Genomic DNA, 19,914 nt, shown 5'->3' on the forward strand with positions numbered 1-19,914 from the left:
TCCCAAGTGCTTAGTACAGTGCTCCACACACACTAAAAGCTTAGTAAATATGATTGATTCACTTGTTAAGATATTATTATGTGTTGGCTACTGCATTAAGCGCAGCGGTAGATACAAGTTAAATCAGGTTAGACACAGTCCATATTCCACCCAGGGTTCATAGTCTTAATTCCCATTTTACAGATGAGGCAGCTGAGGCACTGAGGAATGAAATGACTTTCTTAAGGTCACACAGCAGACAAGTAACAGAGCCAGGATTAGAACCTGGGTCCTCTGGCTCCCAGGCCCGTGCTCTTTCCACTAGAGCACGTATGTCACTTTCCTCTCAATTGTAGTCTTGGCTGTAACCATTCGTTCTTTCAGCACCTCCTAACTCCCCTAGTAAGGTTTGCTTCCCTTGAAACTTGACCTCAAGTAGCAACAGCTGCAGCATGTGATGGAAACTCCTCCCTAATGCAGGAGGGAGCAAGACACCGAGGCAGACGTCTCTCAGACGTCTCTCCTCGTGGATCATAATTTGAGGCCAAGGTTCTGACGGCAATATCCTTCCTCTTGCTTCTGCTTTAGGTTTGCCAAGTCACCTGGGCTCATTCCCAGGGTAACAGCCCTCTTAATGACTCCTCTGGTTCAATGTGTTGTGATTTTGTAAATTATCCATTGGGTAGGCACCTTGTTTTCTTCCCATAATTTAGTATTTAAAAATACAATTTTAGTCAAGAAGATCAAATAATCTGACAGACTAGATGTGTCAGTGCAGAGGTACAGTGGGTTAAATTTTGAATATTATCAGTCCAGTTGTTTTCCCTTTATCCTCTCCCCTATCTTTAGGGGTATCCAGAGTACTATGAGGTTTTTCCTATCCTGCCACCTACAATGTTTCCCTCTGGATATACTTCTTGGCTTAGTTCAGTGCTCTGCACAGGGTAATTGCTCAGTAAATACCATTGATTTATTGATTGGTTGAATGGCAAATGGGATCTCTTGTTCCCTCATCCACAGAGTAGGGTGTTGAATTGGAGCACTGATTTGACAATATTCATTGATTCATTCAATTATATTTATTGAGTGCTTACTGGGTGCAAAGCACTGCACTAAGTGCTTCAGAGAGTGCACTGTAAAAATAAACTGATACATTCCCCACCCACATCAAGCTTACATTCTAGAGGGGGAACAGACATTAATAAATAAGTTCCAGATATGTACTCCAGTGTTGTGGGGCTGAAAGGGGGGTGTTGAATGAAGGGAGCAAGTCAGGGCAAAGCAGAAGGGAGTGGAAAAAGAGGAAAGGAAGGTTTAATCAGGGAAGGCCTCTTGGAGGAGATGTGCCTTCAGTAAGTCTTTAGGAGGGCTGAGGGGAGTAACTGTCTGTTGGAGAGGAGGAAGGAGGGCATTCCAGGCCAGAGGCAGGACATGGGTGAGGGATCAGTGGCAAGATAGATGAGATTGAGGTTCAGTGAGAAGGTTAGCATTAAAGGAGTAAAGTGTGGAGGCTGGATTGTAGTAGGAGAGTAGCAAGGTGAGGTAAGAAGAGGCAAGGTGATTGAGTGCTTTAAAGGCAATGGTGAGGAATTTTTGTTTGATGTGGAGGTGGTTGGGCAATCACTGGAGGTTCTTGAAGAGTGGAGAAATGTGGCCTGAACGTTTTTGTAGAAAAAGATCTGGACAGCAGAGTGAAACAGAGGGAAAACATCCCTCTGGTTGAGAAGCAGGAGAGGAGGGGAACCACTGAGCACTCTGGAGAATCCTGGAAACAGACCACTAAAATAGAGAGACGGGAAATGAGAGCAGCTCTCACAGGGGGTGTGGGGAGTACTGGGGGTGGTGAGCCCACTGGGACCAGGGGAGCCCTCAAAGAGGAGCACTAAGTGCAAAAGTTTGGGATATCCTGTAGCATTCTAAGGTGTTCCCAGATAGAAGCTTGAGGATACAGGAGAGTCAAGGAACCCCCTGGAGGAGAATGCTGGGGGCAGGGAGGTGGGGGCAGGGAGGGGCTAGAAGCAGGGAAATCATTAGGTGTTGGGCTGGGAAATCCCCAGGGCACTGAAAATCCACCATGTGTTCTTCCTTGTGAGGTTCAAAATCCCAGATATGATCAGATTTATGGACTGGGGTAGAGGGTGCTGACTCCAGTGAGTTGATCCTTCCATGAATAGTGCAGCTTGTTAAGACACTGTTTACATCAATCAGTCAGTCAGTCATTGGTATTTAATGAGTGCTTACAAAGTGCAGAGCACTGTACTACGAGCTTGGGAGAGTACACTAAAATAGGGCTCGCAGGTATGTTCTCTGACCACAATGAACTTTTAATCTAGTTTAGTCCTCTGGTGGATGCTCAACAAATGGTTAAGTACTGTAAGCATATCCAGGCACTATCGTACACTGGATATACATTGTGGGCAGGAAATGTGTCTGTTTATTGTTATATTATTCTTTCCTATGCACTTAGTATGACGCTCTGCACACAGTAAGAGCTCAATAAATATGATTGAATGAATGAATACCCTGGATATTTTACATTAGTGGGAGCCAAGGAGATGATCATTTTGATTCAAGACATGTCTTTAAGCAAATTGTTTTAGGTCTGTTTCCTCAGGTATTAAACAAATATAATAACCCTTCTCTTTTCCCCAAGATGTTCTCATTTAATCAGTCACTTAATCAGTGATATTTATTGAGCACTTACTGTGTGCAGAGCACTTTTCTTAGCACTTAGGAGAGTGTAATACAACAGAGTTGACTGATATGTTCCCTGCCCACAAGGAGCTTAGAGTTTAGAAGGTTTACAGTTCTATCTGTGCAGGATTTTGATATTATTTCAAGAGTGCTGATTTTAGAGAATAGGCATGGGAAACAGTATTGCTTGGTGGAAGCAGCGAGGCTCTTTAAAAGCTCTCATGTTTGTATTTATCTTCGCATATCCGAGGCCCCTCTGACGTTGACAGTTACTGTGCACCTGCTGTTTGTGTCCTTATCTGCTCCTCAAGTACTAGAGCTACCTATATTTCCTATAGAAAATGTTCTAATTATAAATATTGTAACACTACCTTCTCTTTTATGGTCAATTCATGACCACAGATTCAAATGATTCTATTTTAGTGAATATTCACTTTTTCAATTTAAAATTTTCCCTAGGATGATACATTAGACATTCTAAACAAAACAAAAACTCCCTTCAATTCTGCAAGTCTACCACTTTTGCCTTTTGCATTCTATTCATTCCTTTAACCATTTTATAATCATACCCCTTCCCTGGCCCCCTTTTAACCTTGGAAAAACCTCATCGTTCTTAGTACTTGGAGGGTAAGAATTATTTTTGTAATACCATTATCCCCTTATTTGGCTCGCCAGTAATTCTTTTGAGTTGTCAAAAAGAAGCCAGTAGGGGGCACATCTTCCATAGTCACTGGATTAGAGGTTATAGTGTGGTCATTTTTGGTGTACAGACAAATCAGATAAGAGATGCATTTATTGGCTTTTTCAAGATCTCATTTACACGCTTCCAACAATAGCCCTGGTTTTTTTTTCTTTTCCTCTTTCCACCACTCTATGCTGTGGAATGAGACTTTGGGAAGAGAAAATAACTTCATGGTCAGATCAAGGATGGGAAGAAACTTGAAGTGGCCGTCAGATGGGGTTTGTGGGGAGAATGATGGTGTTTGTCACTCTTTCTGGTTTGCTACAGAATGCAAAATCAAATATTTTGCTTTTTGTTTTTTTATTCCCTAGATGGTAGAAAATTGCTCCTTCTCCCACCACATGACTTTACTGTAATTCCTGGGTGGCCACATTTATCTCTCTAGCATATCCTGCCGAAAAACAATGATGGTTGGGAATCTAGTCTAGTATAAAAATATGTTGTTGTGGCTCACGGTTGTGTTTTTCATTCTCACTATTTTCAATTTATTTTTTATTTTACAATTCTATTTTCTTTGTTCAGCCTTCAGATCCTACATATCAGTCAAAAGAACTGTCTTGCCAAGCACTTAAGAGTACTCCTACCATCACATAAGTGTAATAAAAAAAACTCTGTTAAGAATTTGTGTGGATTATCCACATACCATTCTTAAAATTCTCCCACTCTTTCACCATTTGAACCAACCCCCAAAAACTCTCCCAGATCTGCTTACCCAAGCATTTTCATAGGGCATTTTGGTTAGTTCCACTGTTTATTTTCAATACTGTCCCCAGTTAAACCGAAGAACCCAACTACATCTATGTTTCCCTGACTGAAAATGCAATCTTCACATAACTAAGTTTTTTTTCTTTTCTTTTCTTTTCTTTATAGATGAGCTCCTTATGAACCTTAAACTCCTGTGCAGGGGGAAAATGAGTAAAGAAGGGGATCTAAGTAACAGTCCTCTCTATTCATCAACATTCCATCTGGGCAGCGTCAATCTCACGCACCAATAGACAAGGTGTAATTGCAGCTTGTTCTGAAGTCAACCCAGGGCTACTGACCTTTACACTTTTCTACAAAATGACTGTCCACCCTCAGATTAAGCATGCATTTCTAATTTTCCATAGTTTATTCCCTGAAAAAAAATCTTCTTAAAATACCTTTTGGTTTATTGAAGTTGCCCTGAAATCAACAGGAATAATGAACATTTTGCTCTTTGACATTGCAAAAACCAGGCTTTGGTTACTTCCATTTAGTATCAATCATCTTTATTGAGCACCTACTGTGTGCAGAGCACTGGTATAAGCCCTTAGAAGAGTAAAATATAATAGAGGTGGAAAACATGTCCCCTGCCCCAAAGGAGCTTTCCCATGAAAGAACTGTTTTTGCAAAAGACATTTTCATTTTTTTTCTTTCCTATTCTGCTCATTCATACACATTTCATTTTCTTACCATACCTATACTTTCTACTTAGCTTATATCTTGGCTGATGTCTTGTGATGTTTTCAAGTTCTGCATTATTTTTAACACTATCACAACACTCAGGAGGTATGGATATATGTGAATTGATTGTCCATTTTCTATTGGCCTTGAAATTAGAATCGCAACAGAGTTAAAATTAAATACAACATTCAATATTTTCTTTCTTCCACATCTATGTGAGGGTTTTACAAAAGCTTCTCCACATCTACAGCTTTACTACTCCGGAGCTATCACTAGGTGCTCAAATTTCAATTTGTCTGTACTGTGGAAATAAAGACTGGGCATTAGTGTAGGGTTGAAATAATGCTTTAGTTAGGGGAAGGAAAGGACAAGAGGGTGAATACATTCTCCACTTTGGAATGTAAAATACAAATAGCTCCGGCCTTTTTATTATCATCATTATTATTATTTAATCTAAAGATTTCCCTAGTGTGTGGCAGAACAGTGCTACAAAAAAAAAATCCGTTGTCCAGAAAATACCAAACAACTTTTGCTGTCTGCTTCTAAGTTTACATAACGTTGCAAAAGTTTAAAACAGCCACATCTTGAACGCACTACAGGCATAACCTAAAAATCATGTGAGCTACAGCTTGCGTGTTTAAGCACCTGATCACCATAGGCAGAACAGCCAATGAGAAAGAAGATTGAGCCTCCACACCCACCGCCCACCACTTGCCCCCTGGAGGGAAGGGAGCCAGCAATGTTTAAGTCACTGCCAAAGTGGACTGGGAGTTAAGTTTTATGAATTGTATACCTTGATTCACACGCTATGTAGAAAATCACAGTCCATTCCATAAAAGGATTTAATTTATTTAAATAAAATCACGGTGTAGTTTTTTTTCAAGCTTTGTTGTTGGTTTTTTTTTTTAATAGAGTAACGAAAGAGCATTTTGACAACTGCCCAGAGAGGCAGTGAAACGCTATTAACATCATTCAGTACTTGGACATTTTCGGGGATTTCATTGGTGTTCTTGGAATTGTACAGAAAAAAATATAATTAATCGGATTCTATTGAAGACCATGTTTTGCTGGACTTGGGACAGTACTATTCAAGAAGGATAAATTTTCACAAAAATGCAAGATGCTGGGAATCTGTGTTCTTCATTAACTTCACATTTTTCTTCCTTTTAAAATGCCACCCTCTTTCCCCTTCCTGATGGGAAATTTTATGATTTTAAGATGCATGTACAAAGCATAAATGAATGTTTTTATACTTTACCCAAGAAAATATGAAATCATTGACCTATGGGGGGTGGTCTGCAGTACGCATGGCCAGATGGGTTGACAATTTAAAATGTAAACTTTAAAAGGTAATGGGCTGGCACTTACTGTATCACATACTACACAGTGAGTGGGGTCTAAGGAAGAAGGAAGCGTCAAAGTGCTTAGACAACTGATAATAATCATTTAATCCCTTGATTCCTTCTCTTTTTCCACCTGTGAAATGGGAAAATGTGGAGTACCCCTCCATAGGTAATAATTAAGTGAAACTACCCTAAGAAACTTTAAGACTTCAGGGTGATGAATACATTTGAAACCATTTTTAGCTCTTTTGAAGAAGAGCAATAAATTCAAGGTGGCGTGATTTTATTGCTTCCCCTCCGAACCTTAATATCAAGTCATGTGACAACAGGATTGTGGCTCTGATTATCCGTGCTTATGTGGAAAACTTGCTCAATTCTCCCAGAGTCCGTATGACTCTTGAGAAGAAAAGATGGGAAACAGGTTTCCCGGGTTACAACGTGCAGCACTGCAAAAGTGTCTGAATCTCGGTTGAGAAATGCATTTTCACAACTCGTACGGCGCTATGTCCGCATGGCAAGAAGAGAAGTCACTTCTTTCGCCGAAAATTGAAAAAGAAAAAGAAAAAAAAATAGGCGCACGAGTTGAAGTTGGGGCTTGGTCAGAAACTTGCCTCAGACCGGATAAAAATATTGACCCACTATATCTCGAACAGAGGTTTATTCACGAACCCGTAGGAAGCCCCCGGGTGATTTTTACCGCCCCTCATTAATGTCCATACTTGTGCAAGCCCCTCGGGAGCCACCTGAGGGAACGCGAGGCAAACTTGCACAAAAAAGCAAGTTTTCCTTCCTGCCCTTTCCCCCTCTTCTTGCACTAAGAAGCTGGCAGAGCCGATCGGCCTAACAGTTTGCTCAAATATTTGGAAGCGAATTTAGGGCCCTCCCCCCAACTTATGATTTTATAGCCAATAGGTGATGAGGTTTATTTGCATATTTCCAGTCACATAAGCAGCCCTGGAGTAGAAACAGTGTCAGTCTCGGATTCCTCTGAGCTCAGAGGAAACCTGCCCTTTTGGGAATCTCCAGCCTTTCCACCCCGAGGAGGCTGCTGACCCAAGCCGGCCTGCACAGTCCTTCCCGGGCCGTGCCTGCGGAGGAGGAGGAGAAGGAGGAGGAGGAGGAGGAAAAGAAGGAAGAGGAGAAAGAGGAGGAGGGAGAGGAAGCCTCCAGCGATGAAGGGCAAAGCTCTGCGGTTGGTGGTGCTGGGCGCCTGGCTACTGGGCCTGGCGGCGACCCGGGGAGCAGCCGCTTCGGACAGTAAGTTTCTCAGCTCGCCCATCTGCACCGGACACTTCTCCGGAGGCTCGGGGGAGGACAGGGAAGATAAGGAGGAGGAAGAGAGAGACCAAAAAAAAAAAGTGGAGAAGGGCAAGGGAGGAGTGGGAGAGAGAAAAAAAAGTGGAGGACAGGGAGGAGGAGGGCTCGTTCATTCATTCAGTAGTATTTATTGAGCGCTTACTATGTGCAGAGCGCTGTACTAAGAGCTTGGAATGTAGAATTCGACAACAGATGAGACAATCCCTGCCCCAAAACGAGCTCACAGTCTAAACGGCTCCCTCCTCAGCACCTACTAAGAGCTTAGTACAGCGTTCTGCACAGAGTGGGCTCTCTCTCGGTCAATAGGATTTGAATGCATGAGGGCTGCGGGGAATGGAGTGAGCGATGCGCATCAGGACCTGTCCGGGCTAGGGGAGAGACGGGTCCGGGTCCGACAGGGATTTGAGCCCGTTATTGGGCGGGGATGGTTTCTATCTGCTGCTGCTGAATTGTAGATTCCAAGCGCTTAGTCCAGTGCTCAGCACATAGTAAGCGCTCCATAAATACTATTGAAGGAATTTCCCCTCCCTTTAGGGGGGCGGAAGGGATCAGGGATTGGAGGCTGGGGGGGCTCCTCTCCTTCCACACCCCCAGCAGACTCCCACCCCAGGATCTCAGTCGCGGGGCGGGGATGGATGGAGCGGGGCGGGGCGGGGGCAGGGCCCCGCATGGCGATGACCGGCAGTAACCCCGCCGCCCGGGGCCTGGCAGGGAGGGACGTCAGCCAAGGTGACCCGGGCGGGCAGGGGGCAGGGGCAGTGGCCGGAGGGGATTGCCCCCTCCCCCCGGTCCGCAGGCCCTCGTTGGTTGGCACGGGCCGCGCCTGGCCCGGGATGGTGACCGCACGTGGGTGGGACGGGGATGGCAAAGGGCCCCTGCCCCGACTCTCCCGGGAACAAGTAGGAGCGCTTCCCGGAGGTTCTGCAGCGCCCCCAGCCCTCGCACCTCCTCCAGGAGGCCTTCCCAGACTCAGCCCCCTTTTCCTCAGCTCCCCCTCCCTTCCGCGTCCCTTTGCTGTCCCCGCCCCACGGCACTTACGTATATATGTCCATATTTATAATTCTGTTTATTTATATGGATGTCCGTTTACTTGTTTTGATGTCTGTCTCCCCGCCCCCTCGCCCCTTCTAGACCGTGAGCCCGGTGAGGGCAGGGATTGTCTGTCTTTATTGCTCTGTTGTACTTTCCAAGCGCTTAGTACAGTGCTCTGCACACAGTAAGCGCTCAATGGAATGCGATTAAATGAATGAATGCGCGCCCCCAGCCCTTCCCTGCACCCCGAGACCTTCTGTGCGCTCCAGCCCTTCTGTGCGCCCCTTGCCCTCCCTGCACCCCCAGCCCTGCCGTGCGCCCCCAGCCCTCCCTGTACCCCCTGCCCTTCTGTGCGCCCCCTTCACTCCCCTTCACCCCGAGTCCTACATTGCACCCCCTGCCCTCCCCTGCACCCCTAGACCTGCCATGCGCCCCCAGCCCTTCCCTGCACCCCCAGCCCTTCTGTGAGCCCCCTGCCTCCCCTGTACTCTCAGACCTGTGTGCCCCTAGCCCTCCCCTACACCCTGAGACCTGCCACGCACCCCCAGCCCTCCCCTGAACTCTTGCACCTGTGCACCCCCAGCCCTCCCCTGCGCCCTCAGCCCTCCCTTGCACCCCCAGCCCTTTCTTGCTCCCCCAGACCTGTGCGCCCAACAGCCCTTCTGTGCGCCCCCAGTCCTGCCATGTGCCCCCCAGCCCTCCCCTGCGCCCCCAGTCCTGCCATGTTCCCCCAGCCCTCACCTGTACCCCCAGCCCTTCTGTGCCCCAACCCTCCCTTGCGCCCCTAGTCCTGCCATGTGCCCCCAGCCCTTCTGTCGTCCCCTGCTCTCCCCTGTGCCCTCAGCTCTCTCTTACACCCCCAGCCCTTTCCCGCGCCCCCAGACCTGTGCGCCCCCAACCCTCTCCTGCGCCCTAGCCCTTCTGTGAGCCCCCAGCCCTCCCCTGCACCCCCTGCCGTCCCCTGTAGCCTCAGCCCTCCCTTGCACCCCCAGCCCTTTCCTGCTCCGCCAGACCTGTGCGCCCCCAGCCCTCTCCTACACCCCGAGACCTGCCATGCGCCCCCAGCTCTGCCGTGTGCCCCCAGCCCTTCTGTGCGTCCCCAGCTCTCCGGTCCTCCTCCAGCCCCGCCCGTGGAGACCGAGCCTCCATTTCTTCCCCTTGGGAGAGCAGAGGGATCGAGGCCGAGCCCGGGCCACCGGCCCGCCCAGCAGCTCGCCCGCCACGTGGACTTTCGGCCGGCTCGGGGAGGCCAGTTTGGGAGCCCCCTAGGAGCTCGGCGAAGCCGCGGCCCCTCGCCCTGCTCCCTCCCGCCATTCCTAGAAAGCGTCGAGATGGCAAGATAAGCAGGTCGGGGCTGGAAAGCCAGTCCCCTGGCTGCCGCTCCAACGGGAATTCTGGAGTTGACCCAGCTCCGAATCTGCACCCCGGGATTGGGAAACTGGAGCACTTGAACAAAGAGCCAAAAAGCCGGCAGCAGCAGGTAACGACGGAGGACAATCGTTGCCCTGTCAGTCGCTGTCTGTCCCGCCTGCTGGGAGATAGAGGCTGGGACATCATTCCTCCCGGCCCCTTGGCAGATATGCATCCTCCGTAAGCAGCATCCAGCCTTGTAATTACGGCGTTATTAGTAGCTTTTTCAACAACTTCCAAGTCGTAGTGAAAGTCTGAAATCGCCTCCTTTTGATCGGAAGCTTTTTACGTCTGAGGAATCGCTCGGGCTTTTTAAAAGAATATCCAGGAAGACTTTTTAAGCCTGAATTAAATGAGGCGTACATTTTTCTCAGGGAAGAAGGACGTCATCCCTTGTTTTTTTTGAAACATACTTTTTTTTTCTATTAGTGAAATTGTTCATAATTGGAAAGTGATAAATCAACTTCCGTATAAAGTTGGAGCCCATCATCATGTAAACATTGCTATTATTGTTGATTGTTTAATTTATATGAAGACCAAATCCTCAAATTACAGAGATTCATTCATTCAGTCGTATTTATTGAGCAATTACTATGTGCAGAGCAGTGTACTAAGCAGAGATGCCTTTTAGTGCACTGCCAAGGCAACACATTTAAGGGCAAAAAGTCCATAAGAGCACATGTACTATTTGGGCTTTTCCATATGGTGTTACTGACCTTTGTATTCCCTGTTTATTTAATATATCATCAGCAGGTTAACCTGACTTCAGAGGGCTAAACTTTGTTAAGCAAACAGAAGAACTGGGGAAGGTGACGAAACTGTCGGTGCTTTAACGTCCAATTTGAGGAGCTAATGAGCGTTTCTGTCCAATTTCAGGAGCTAATGAGCGTTTTTGAGCTAAAACATGCAATATGTGGTAAGGGGAAGAGAGTTATAGTAGTAGTTCACTCACCTTACATGGTCAGAGTTTGTGAAGCAGGACGCCAGGATCTGTTTTGTTCCTGTCTTTCTGTGTTTCTCTCTTTTTCTTCTCTCCCTTCCATCCTTTCCTTTTTTTTCCTCTCTCTCTATTTCCCTTTCTCTCTCTCTCTCTCCCTCCCTATCTCAAAAGGAAATGGGCCAATTTTACCCTCATCTGACCCAGAAAACTGAGTAAGGAGGGTTCAACGTTCAAATCTTTTGAAGATTTTTTTTTAATCTTCCAGTTTCTAAATAGCTGTTGCTCTAGAGTTACAGTCCTGTTAAAGAAGATCAAGAGATTAACAAGTTAAACTCAGTCACAGAATCAGTTGCACTTACTTTGCCACTTACACTGCCTCTGGGTTCACTTGGAAAATGTGATTTTTATTGGGTCAATAAAGGAATTAGAGCAGTTCAGTTCAGCAGTAAAGGGCAACAGTAAACAGATGATTTACATATTTAACAGTAAAACAAATACTCCAGGTGCAATAATCACTTTGGAATTCCTCCTCTCTGTGTACAATTTGGGATATTTGAATAATTCATTTTCATATTCAAAATACAAGTGAATCCTTTTATTTAAACGAGACATTTCAGTATGCAAGGTACAATTTTTATTGCAAGAGCCCATTACCACCGTGCGGGAGTTAATTCTCTTGTGCAATGTGCATTGAGGCTGTGCTTCCTTTTCCCATGTAGGAGGCACATTCTGGAAGTCTGTCAAGTAGAACTATAAAGGGTGCCCACTCATAGAGTGAATTTAAATCGGTGCATTGAATGATCTACCTTGAGCCTTACTTTGAACCATCTTGTGTTTGTTAGCTCGTTTGTTTATTTGTACAGTGCTGCCCAACAATGCTGTCCAGTAACCAGTTTTAAAGGGAGTCGCTATTGCTTGGGGTTAAGGAGGAACACCCATAATTTTGAAAGCTCCCCTAGAGGAGTCATGGAAATTTTCCATACTCCAACATAAGCATAATAATCCAGGCATGTGATGGATACTTCTCCACAGTGATAGGCTTTGCGAGGATGCTCACATGGTTTTTGTGGAAGCAATGGAATGAATGCCTAACCCTAAAGGAACATTCTTAACAGTTCATAGGTTGGGGTCAATACTACCGGGAATTTCTTCATTTCATCATCCCTTGGTAATATTTTAATAAAATTCCTTTCTTTTTCATTCATTCATTCAATCATATTTAAGCACCTGCTATGTGCAGAGCACTATACTAAGCACTTGGGACATTGCCTTTCAGATGTATATAGAGGAAAAAAAGACTGAATGTGCATCTATTTTAGCAAGTGGGAATAGCAGGATTCAGGCCCCAAATCATTTGTCTGTGATGGATAGGTTACAGGAGCAGGATGCATTACAGTAGCATTTTGGTTCTCCAGTGAGGAGCTAAATCCTGTCAAGCACTCTGGATCTGGGCATTTTCAAAACCAGCAAATCTACTTGCAACATCCAAGTCAATATCCAGCCACTAAAAAGCCTGTCTAAACAGAGCTGTTTGCTTAGATGAAGAAGTTTGCTCTGTATACACGACATTGACCTTGTGTAAAAACAGCATCATGGAGACATACTTTATTGGGCTAGAATTCAGGCATCCACATGTTTTCATCTGTTACTTTTCATTTTTGGTATCATTGATTCTTCAGATTATTCATGTTCCTTTTGGTTATTCCAGTTTCTTTCATTGATTCAAGTCAAAAGTGATCTGATTCACCAGTACAGATTAATAATCACATATCTCTGTGTAATTTCTTTACATTTCTTCTTAACCTTTAAGAATGCAGTTTAGCTGTAGAAAGTCACCAGAAATTTTAACCTGACCAGGATTCAGGTGCTGAAGCCCAGACTTTACCTTTTTCTACTGAATCTGTAGAACTACCTCTTTTTTTTCCCATTAGGAAAAGCTAAGACCACTAGAAGAAAAATTACTATTCATGGGTGTTTCAAAAGCATCATTTGAAAAATGCATCCTTGAACAATTATGAATTTAGATCCTAAGGGATAAAATAATTTATTATTTTTAAGGCTCTTCAACATCCCAGATGGGTGGTAGAATCCTAAGAAAGAACTGGCAATAGAATTGACCCTTGTACTTAAAATGTACATATGAATGGTATCTTATCACTGTAAGTGACTCTTTGAACCTCTTTTATAGCAACAGAATAGGCTATAAGACTAGGAGGTTTCCAGTCTTTCTAGTTTTTTGTAACATGACTTTTTCCTTTTAAACAGCAGTAGAATCAGCTTTTTCCTCCTCCAGCTTTCTTGGTCCCTTTCTAGGCACTTTATTGGCCCTCAAAAATCCTGTGTTTGGATTTCCTTTTCTCTACTTCCTACTCCTGAATCATCAACAGTAGCAGCATTGACCTGAGCATCTTGCCTTTTAGAAAAATCCTCAGGCATTTATTGATGAAATAACTAGTGGACATTCACGCTAAGTACAGAGATTTCATATTTTTCACAAAAATCTGGATTTTTCACTGAGCCTAAGGCAGAGAGTTAATTATTATAATTATGGAATTTATTAAGGACTGAGTTTGTGTTAAGTGCTGGGATAGATACAGGGCTATCAGATCAGATACAGTCCTTGTCACACAAGGGGCTCAGAATCTGGAATCTGTTTTACCCTCATTTTACAGAGGAGGAATTGAGGTACAGAGAGGTGAAATGACTTGTCCAGAGTCACACAGCAGGTCAGTGGCAGAGGTGGGACTTGCATTTGGAATTTCTGACTCTTACTTCTGTGTTGTTTCCACTAAGTCATGCTGCTTGCAATTATTTTTCCTTGCTACTAGGGGAGCTTGGTTGAGCTGTACTTTAATTCAAAAGTACTGCTTCTGATGATGACATATGTTCATGAGTGTGACTCTCACAGGGAGAACTGCATGCATACTTGCTTATTGTGCCTATGGAAATATAGGAGTGCACTTTTCGTGGTCCCTTGACATTTGGGAGTACATTCCTAAGCCACCAAGGTAGTAGTGAGTCTTGCCCAAGCTAATCTCCTAGGGGTCTGAGCAGAGGAACTGTATCCCTCTAGGAGCCTGTTTTAGGAGTCCTGGGAAGAACAGAAACTAAAGATCTGGTAAAGGCATTGATGAAAGAGTGTAACTTTCACAAACAAGCTTAAAACAGGGAAGAGTTACTATACAGGAACATGGAACAAATAAAGCACCCATCTTAAATTCAAGTAGAATAATGATATCTATGGGGAATCTGAGAAGTTTCTCAGTAAAAGGGCCTCTTGATTTTCTGTAACTTTCCGTGGAACAGTGATTTAGTCGACACAGAACTTTATTGACATTGCAATGTAGAAAGTTAAAAAGTTCATGGACATTCAAAATCACTTAGTCATCAGGGCTTTTCTGTTAAAAGAGGAAGTGAATTAGGGTAAGGATTTATTTCAGTCTTTGGGAAAAGGATCAGAAACCCAAGAAAATGCCAGTGATGGGAATTGGTAGTTCTGAATGGGTTGGACATTCAAATATACACAAGTACTTCATTCATTCATTCAATAGTATTTATTGAGCGCTTACTATGTGCAGAACACTGTACTAAGCACTTGGAATGTACAAATCGGTAACAGATAGAGACAGTCCCTGCCCTTTGACAGGCTTACAGTCTAATCGAGGGAGACAGACAGACAAGAACAATGGCAGTAAATAGAATCAAGGGGAAGAACATCTCATTAAAGCAATAGCTAATAAATAGAATAGCTAATAAATAGAATCAGGGTGACGTACATCTCATTAACAAAATAAATAGGATGATGAAGATATATACAGTTGAGCGGACGAGTATAGTGCTAAGGGGATGGGAAGGGAGGGGGGAGGAGCAGAGAGAAGGGGGGGAGAAGAGGGTTTAGCGCGGAGAGGTGAAGGGGGGGTGGAGGGAGAAGAGGGAAAAGGGGAGCTCAGTCTGGGAAGGCCTCTTGGAGGAGGTGAGCTTTAAGTAGGGTTTTGAAGAGGGGAAGAGAATTAGTTTGGCGGACGTGAGGAGGGAGGGCATTCCAGGACTGCGGGAGGCCGTGGCCCAGGGGTCCAAGGCGAGAAGATAGTGATTTATTCCTGGGAAAGCATGGGCCAGTTTTTGCCATTTCACAATCCATCCCCCATGTGGTCTTAAGGAAATTATTCTATGACCAGTGTTTCTAAGTCAGATAAACTGTGTCTGAAGGTGGTTGTTTTTTCTTGCAAAGACAGTCCTGAATGAGGTTTTTAAAAATGTTAAAATCTAATCTATAGGTTTTTGGGGTTTTTTTTAATGTAATGGGTGCTTTTACTACCTATCTTCTCCATCCTCCATTCCTCCCTACTCAAAGTTGGTCTGTGAGCAGGATTTCCATAGACATGACACTCATATACTTAGGACTTGTAGGTTCCTTCTCTTGATTCCAATGGTCATTCTGAAAGCTACTCCGTCCCTTAGTGGTGATGTTGAGGTCATTGGGCAAAGAATAAACAAAGGCATATTGACTGATGCTGCAGGATGAACTGGAAAAATCCAATTTTATGATACATGTAAAAGGACCAAAGGAACCGGCAACAAGTTTGCAAGCTTCTCAGTGGTTTTAGAGCAGTGAAGGAAACTGGATTACAAAGCCTTCCTAACTACACATATGGAAGGAAGGTAGAATTAGCTAAAGCGAGAGCTTTTTTTTAAATGGTATTTGTTAAGTGCTTACTATGGGCCAGGCATTGTTCTAAGCGCTGGGATAGATACAAGGTAATCTGGTTGGGTAACAGTCCCTGTCCCACATGGGGCTCACCATCTTAATCCCTATTTTACGTATGAGTAACTGAGATACAGAGAAGTTAAGCGATTTGCCCAAGGACACAGAGCAGATAAGTGGCAGAGCCAGGATTAGAACCCAGGTCCTTTTTGTCTCCCAGGCCACACCACAAAGCCACACTGCTTCTCAGCTTAGAATCCCTTCTACCATCAGATCAGTGATAGAAAGAATTATCCTTGCATGCAGGGCACAGTAGTGCTTGAGAAATATTGTTGTAAGATCTCACGTGCCACTTATTCTAATATGCTATTTCGGGTGTACAAATTTTTGTTTGTTTGGAGGGAAAAAAGCCTAAAGGGTCTGTCCTTGGAAAGATGGACAGACACTCAATCTGTTTGCACAAATGACTTTGGAAGAAATGGTCATATAGTGTGGGGATCTGGAACAAAATTCATATCTGTGTGCTCAGCTTAAGTCCAGAGAATGTCTTTTCACCCCCTTCAAGTACTGTTTTTGTCGTCAGGTGAGAACAGAAGTGACCTTTGTGCCTCTAATGAATTACTGAGGAATCACAGTGCTGCTTTAAGGGATTTTTCTCTAAAAAATTATTATGGGTTAAAAACCCCATAGGCATTAGTTAGATGATTATGAATTAAGCTTGGTCAGATGTCTCATCAGAGTCATTATTATTGCTATTTTCCCCCATATAATAAGTAATTTCTAAATGCATATTCAAAATATAGGGATAGAAAACTTCAATAAATGCAGATTAATTCTACACCATAAGAATCCCAAAGTCAATTTCCAGTTGAATCTTGGAAAGAAATGCCAAAGCACTTATTGTAGTGTTCTGCACACATTTTTTCTACTCATTCTGAATATATTTTGCCTTTCATTGGCAGAGGGTCCAAAGTGTTTTGAGGTTTTTAAAGAAAAAGTCCAAGATATAATATTTTCCAACAGTCAACCATTTATTCAGTGGCTGTTGTGTGTGGATTGCCCTGCTAGATTCTAAGTAACAGTGAAATCATAAACAATATAGTTACTGCCCTCATCTACTATCCAGTTTAAGAAGAGATAGCACTTTAAGAGAAAAGTAGTTTAGAAAAACAATAAAACATGAAAAAGCCACATCCCTAATAAATATTATCAAAGCTCATCTCTTCAAGAATCCCAAGATCAAGGTTATGAACCTCACTGATAAAGTGTCCTGAAATGTAAACAATCTCTGATTATAATCATGTTGGTATTTGTTAAGCACTTATTATGTGTAGAGCACTGTTCATTCATTCAATAGTATTTATTGAGTGCTTACTATGTGCAGATAGTTTGACGGGCTTACAGTCTAATCGGGGGAGACAGACAGACAAGAACAATGGCAATAAATAGAGTCAAGGGGAAGAACATCTGGTAAAAACAATGGCAACTAAATAGAATCAAGGCAATGTACAATTCATTAACAAAACACTGTTCTAAGTGCTGGGGTAGATACAGGTTAATCAGGTTGTCCCACGTGAGGCTCACAGTCTTAATCCCCATTTTGCAAATGAGGTAACTGAGGCCCAGAGAAGTTAAGTGACTTGCCCAGTCACACAGCTGACAAGTGGCAGAGCCAGAATTCAAACCCATGACCTCTGACTCCCAAGCCCGAGCTTTTAGAGTTCTAAAATGTGGTTGGCCTTTAATTATAATATTAAATTCTGGGTCCACTTTTCAAATAAAATAATCTTCCAAAATACCTGGATCATTCAGACGTAGCATGGCTCAGTGGAAAGAGCACTGGCGTAGGAGTCAGAGGTCATGGGTTCTAATCCTGGCTCTGCCACCTGTCAGCTGTGTGACTTTGGGCAAGTCACTTGACTTCTTGGTGCCTCAGTTACCTCATCTGTAAAATGGGAATTAAGACTGTGAGCCTCAAGTGGGACAACCTGATTACCCTGTATCTACCCCAGTGCTTACAACAGTGCTTGGCACATAGTAAGTGCTTAACAAATACCAACATTACATATTTTTTTAAATTCATTAAATTATTGAGGTAATTTTCATGTTTTTCCCAGCTTCTGAGTCAGGTTTCAGAAAAATCGTAAACCAAAACTTGGGAACAGGTACTTCCTTGTGGAGTTTTCACCACTGCCTACAACACAGAAGTGAGGTGATCAGAGTCACAGAGCCACTTCTCCGTAACATTAGATGGTGTCAGAGCCCCCTCAGAAATCGTTGTTTTTTCCTGAAACTCTGAAATAAATTTAGCATACTGAGGGTACAATTCTATACCCCAAAAAAAGAGAAAAATGTTTTCTTTCATAATGAGAAAAAATGTAATTTACAATATTCTCCTCATTGCAGGGGACAGCAGAACCAATTTTGAAGATATTGAAAGCAGGTTTTCTCTGAGGACTCCCGAGGTACCTGATGATGACACCTGTTACCTTGTCCCTGGCGACAGAGATTCTGTTGCGGAGTGCCATTTCAACCACACCAGTAAAACCTTTGTGGTGATCCATGGATGGACGGTAAGATGACAAAACTGTGAAAGGGGTTTCCTGGGCTCAAAGTGACACCAAAGTAGCCCCTCTGGAAAGAGGGGTTCCAGCTAAAGAACCCTAACAAGAACATGTGCCCCTTGAACTATGTACCCAGGACTTAAGCCTGGCAGAATGAATGTCCTAGTGAAACAGACCTGATCATCCTTTTTTATGCCTTGAAGGGGTTGGGGAATGAGGGATTACATGGTCGGGGGAATCAAGGATTTCATACCTTTTTGAAGGGGATGGGAACGGAAAGAGCAATAAAGCCATGACTAAGTTCATTTGAGATGCAATTTTTCAAATGCAAGTTTGGAGTACTTAGTATTCAGTTGACTTAAAGGAGTTCTTGCTTTTGAATTGCTAACCATGAACCAGGCACAAAAAGTACAAGCTATTTCTACCTGGGGTACTGGAGGTTTTCTGGGAAACGCTGTAACTTGGGTCAAAAGCAAAGAACATTTTCTTGCCTTTTATTCCATGGGTTTAGAAAAGAAATGAGGCTGTGGATTAGTGAGCTTTTAGTTGGAGCCTGGGGCAAGAACCAAAGGGAACTGAAAGGATAACTTACCAGTGTGTCCTGGGTACACCAAAAAAATGTATAGTGAGCAGCCTGCAAATAGTCAAACCTATAGCCTGATTGAGGAGCAGCTGTTTTGGAGTTTTGCCACTTGCCTGGATTTCACTTGACAAGCTCATAAGCACAGGGACCTCATTGTAAAGAAAGTCTTCATCCCTGGTTGAAATGAGAAGTGATTAACAGTGAATTCTGGAGATATGACATCATCTCATCCTGAATGGCAGCTGCAGAGGGCAAAAGCACATCTCAGAGTTCTTCCCAGACCCCAAGTTGAGTTAGGCCAGGTTTAGGTATAAGCTTCTGGGCAGGAATGTGCTTTTCCCAGTGGTTCTCCCTTTTCCCTTCTCCCCACCTCAAAAATAAAAAAAATCTGTCCAAGAATGGACAAATCAAGTAAAACAATACATTAAGAGGGGGTGATATTAGGCATATATCAAGTCAAAATGCAAGTCATCAAGTCATTTCTTTTATTTGGAAATTGTCCCATTGTTCTTCATCATTCTCACTCTGAGGAACAAAACTGTCCCAATGCAGTTCTTCTTTATGGCAGTGTTACCTCACTGGCTTTTTCCCTCTGTCCTTATCTAGAAAGGCCAGTAACTGCTATGTGACCTTGGGCAAGTCACATAACTTCTCTATGCCTCAGTTACCTCATCTGCAAAATGGGGATTAAGACTGTGAGCCCCATATGGGATTTGAAATGTGACCAACTTGATTAGCTTGTATATTCCCCAGCATTTACTACAGTGCCTGGCACATATAAATGCCTAACAAATGCCATTAAAAAAATAGATTAACCTTGGTTCAGAATGACACACTCTATGACAATTGCTTTTTGAAAGACAGAAAATACTTGTTAAGAATCATAAAAATGAATAAAACCAGCCGATGTGTTTGTGGCAACTTGTTAACAAATTGAAACATTTTAGGAAGGTAACTTGGTACTCTTTAAGAATGCTAGGGATATTTTTAATATTGCAACTCTGCTAAACTACCTAAAATTGCTTTGTTCTTGAGGCAGTGTAGTCAGCATGACACTGCTGTTCTGAAAGTCCACAGCAAAACTCACATGTAAATAGAATAATCATTCAGAGGATCCAAGAATAGCAACTTTAGCTTGCTAAAACTTTAGTTTGCTAAAATCTTCGTTGACAGTAATCTC

The 19,914-nt window shown here is 43.5% G+C and overlaps 1 protein-coding gene across 1 annotated transcript in view; it reads left to right on the top strand.

Moving 5' to 3' along the window:
* Positions 1-7,152: 7,152 nt before the first annotated feature.
* The window catches only part of LPL (lipoprotein lipase), a 29,970-nt gene continuing 17,208 nt past the window's right edge, over positions 7,153-19,914 (top strand). Inside the window, exons 1-2 of the mRNA XM_007664483.2 lie at positions 7,153-7,440; positions 17,994-18,160. Of these exons, the coding sequence (XP_007662673.1) occupies positions 7,356-7,440; positions 17,994-18,160 (252 nt within the window). The 5' untranslated portion in view covers positions 7,153-7,355. The remainder of the gene's footprint in view (positions 7,441-17,993; positions 18,161-19,914) is intronic.

This window comes from Ornithorhynchus anatinus, chromosome 5 (assembly GCF_004115215.2).
Source record: "Ornithorhynchus anatinus isolate Pmale09 chromosome 5, mOrnAna1.pri.v4, whole genome shotgun sequence".
In the NCBI taxonomy this organism is placed as follows: Eukaryota; Metazoa; Chordata; class Mammalia; order Monotremata; family Ornithorhynchidae; genus Ornithorhynchus; species Ornithorhynchus anatinus.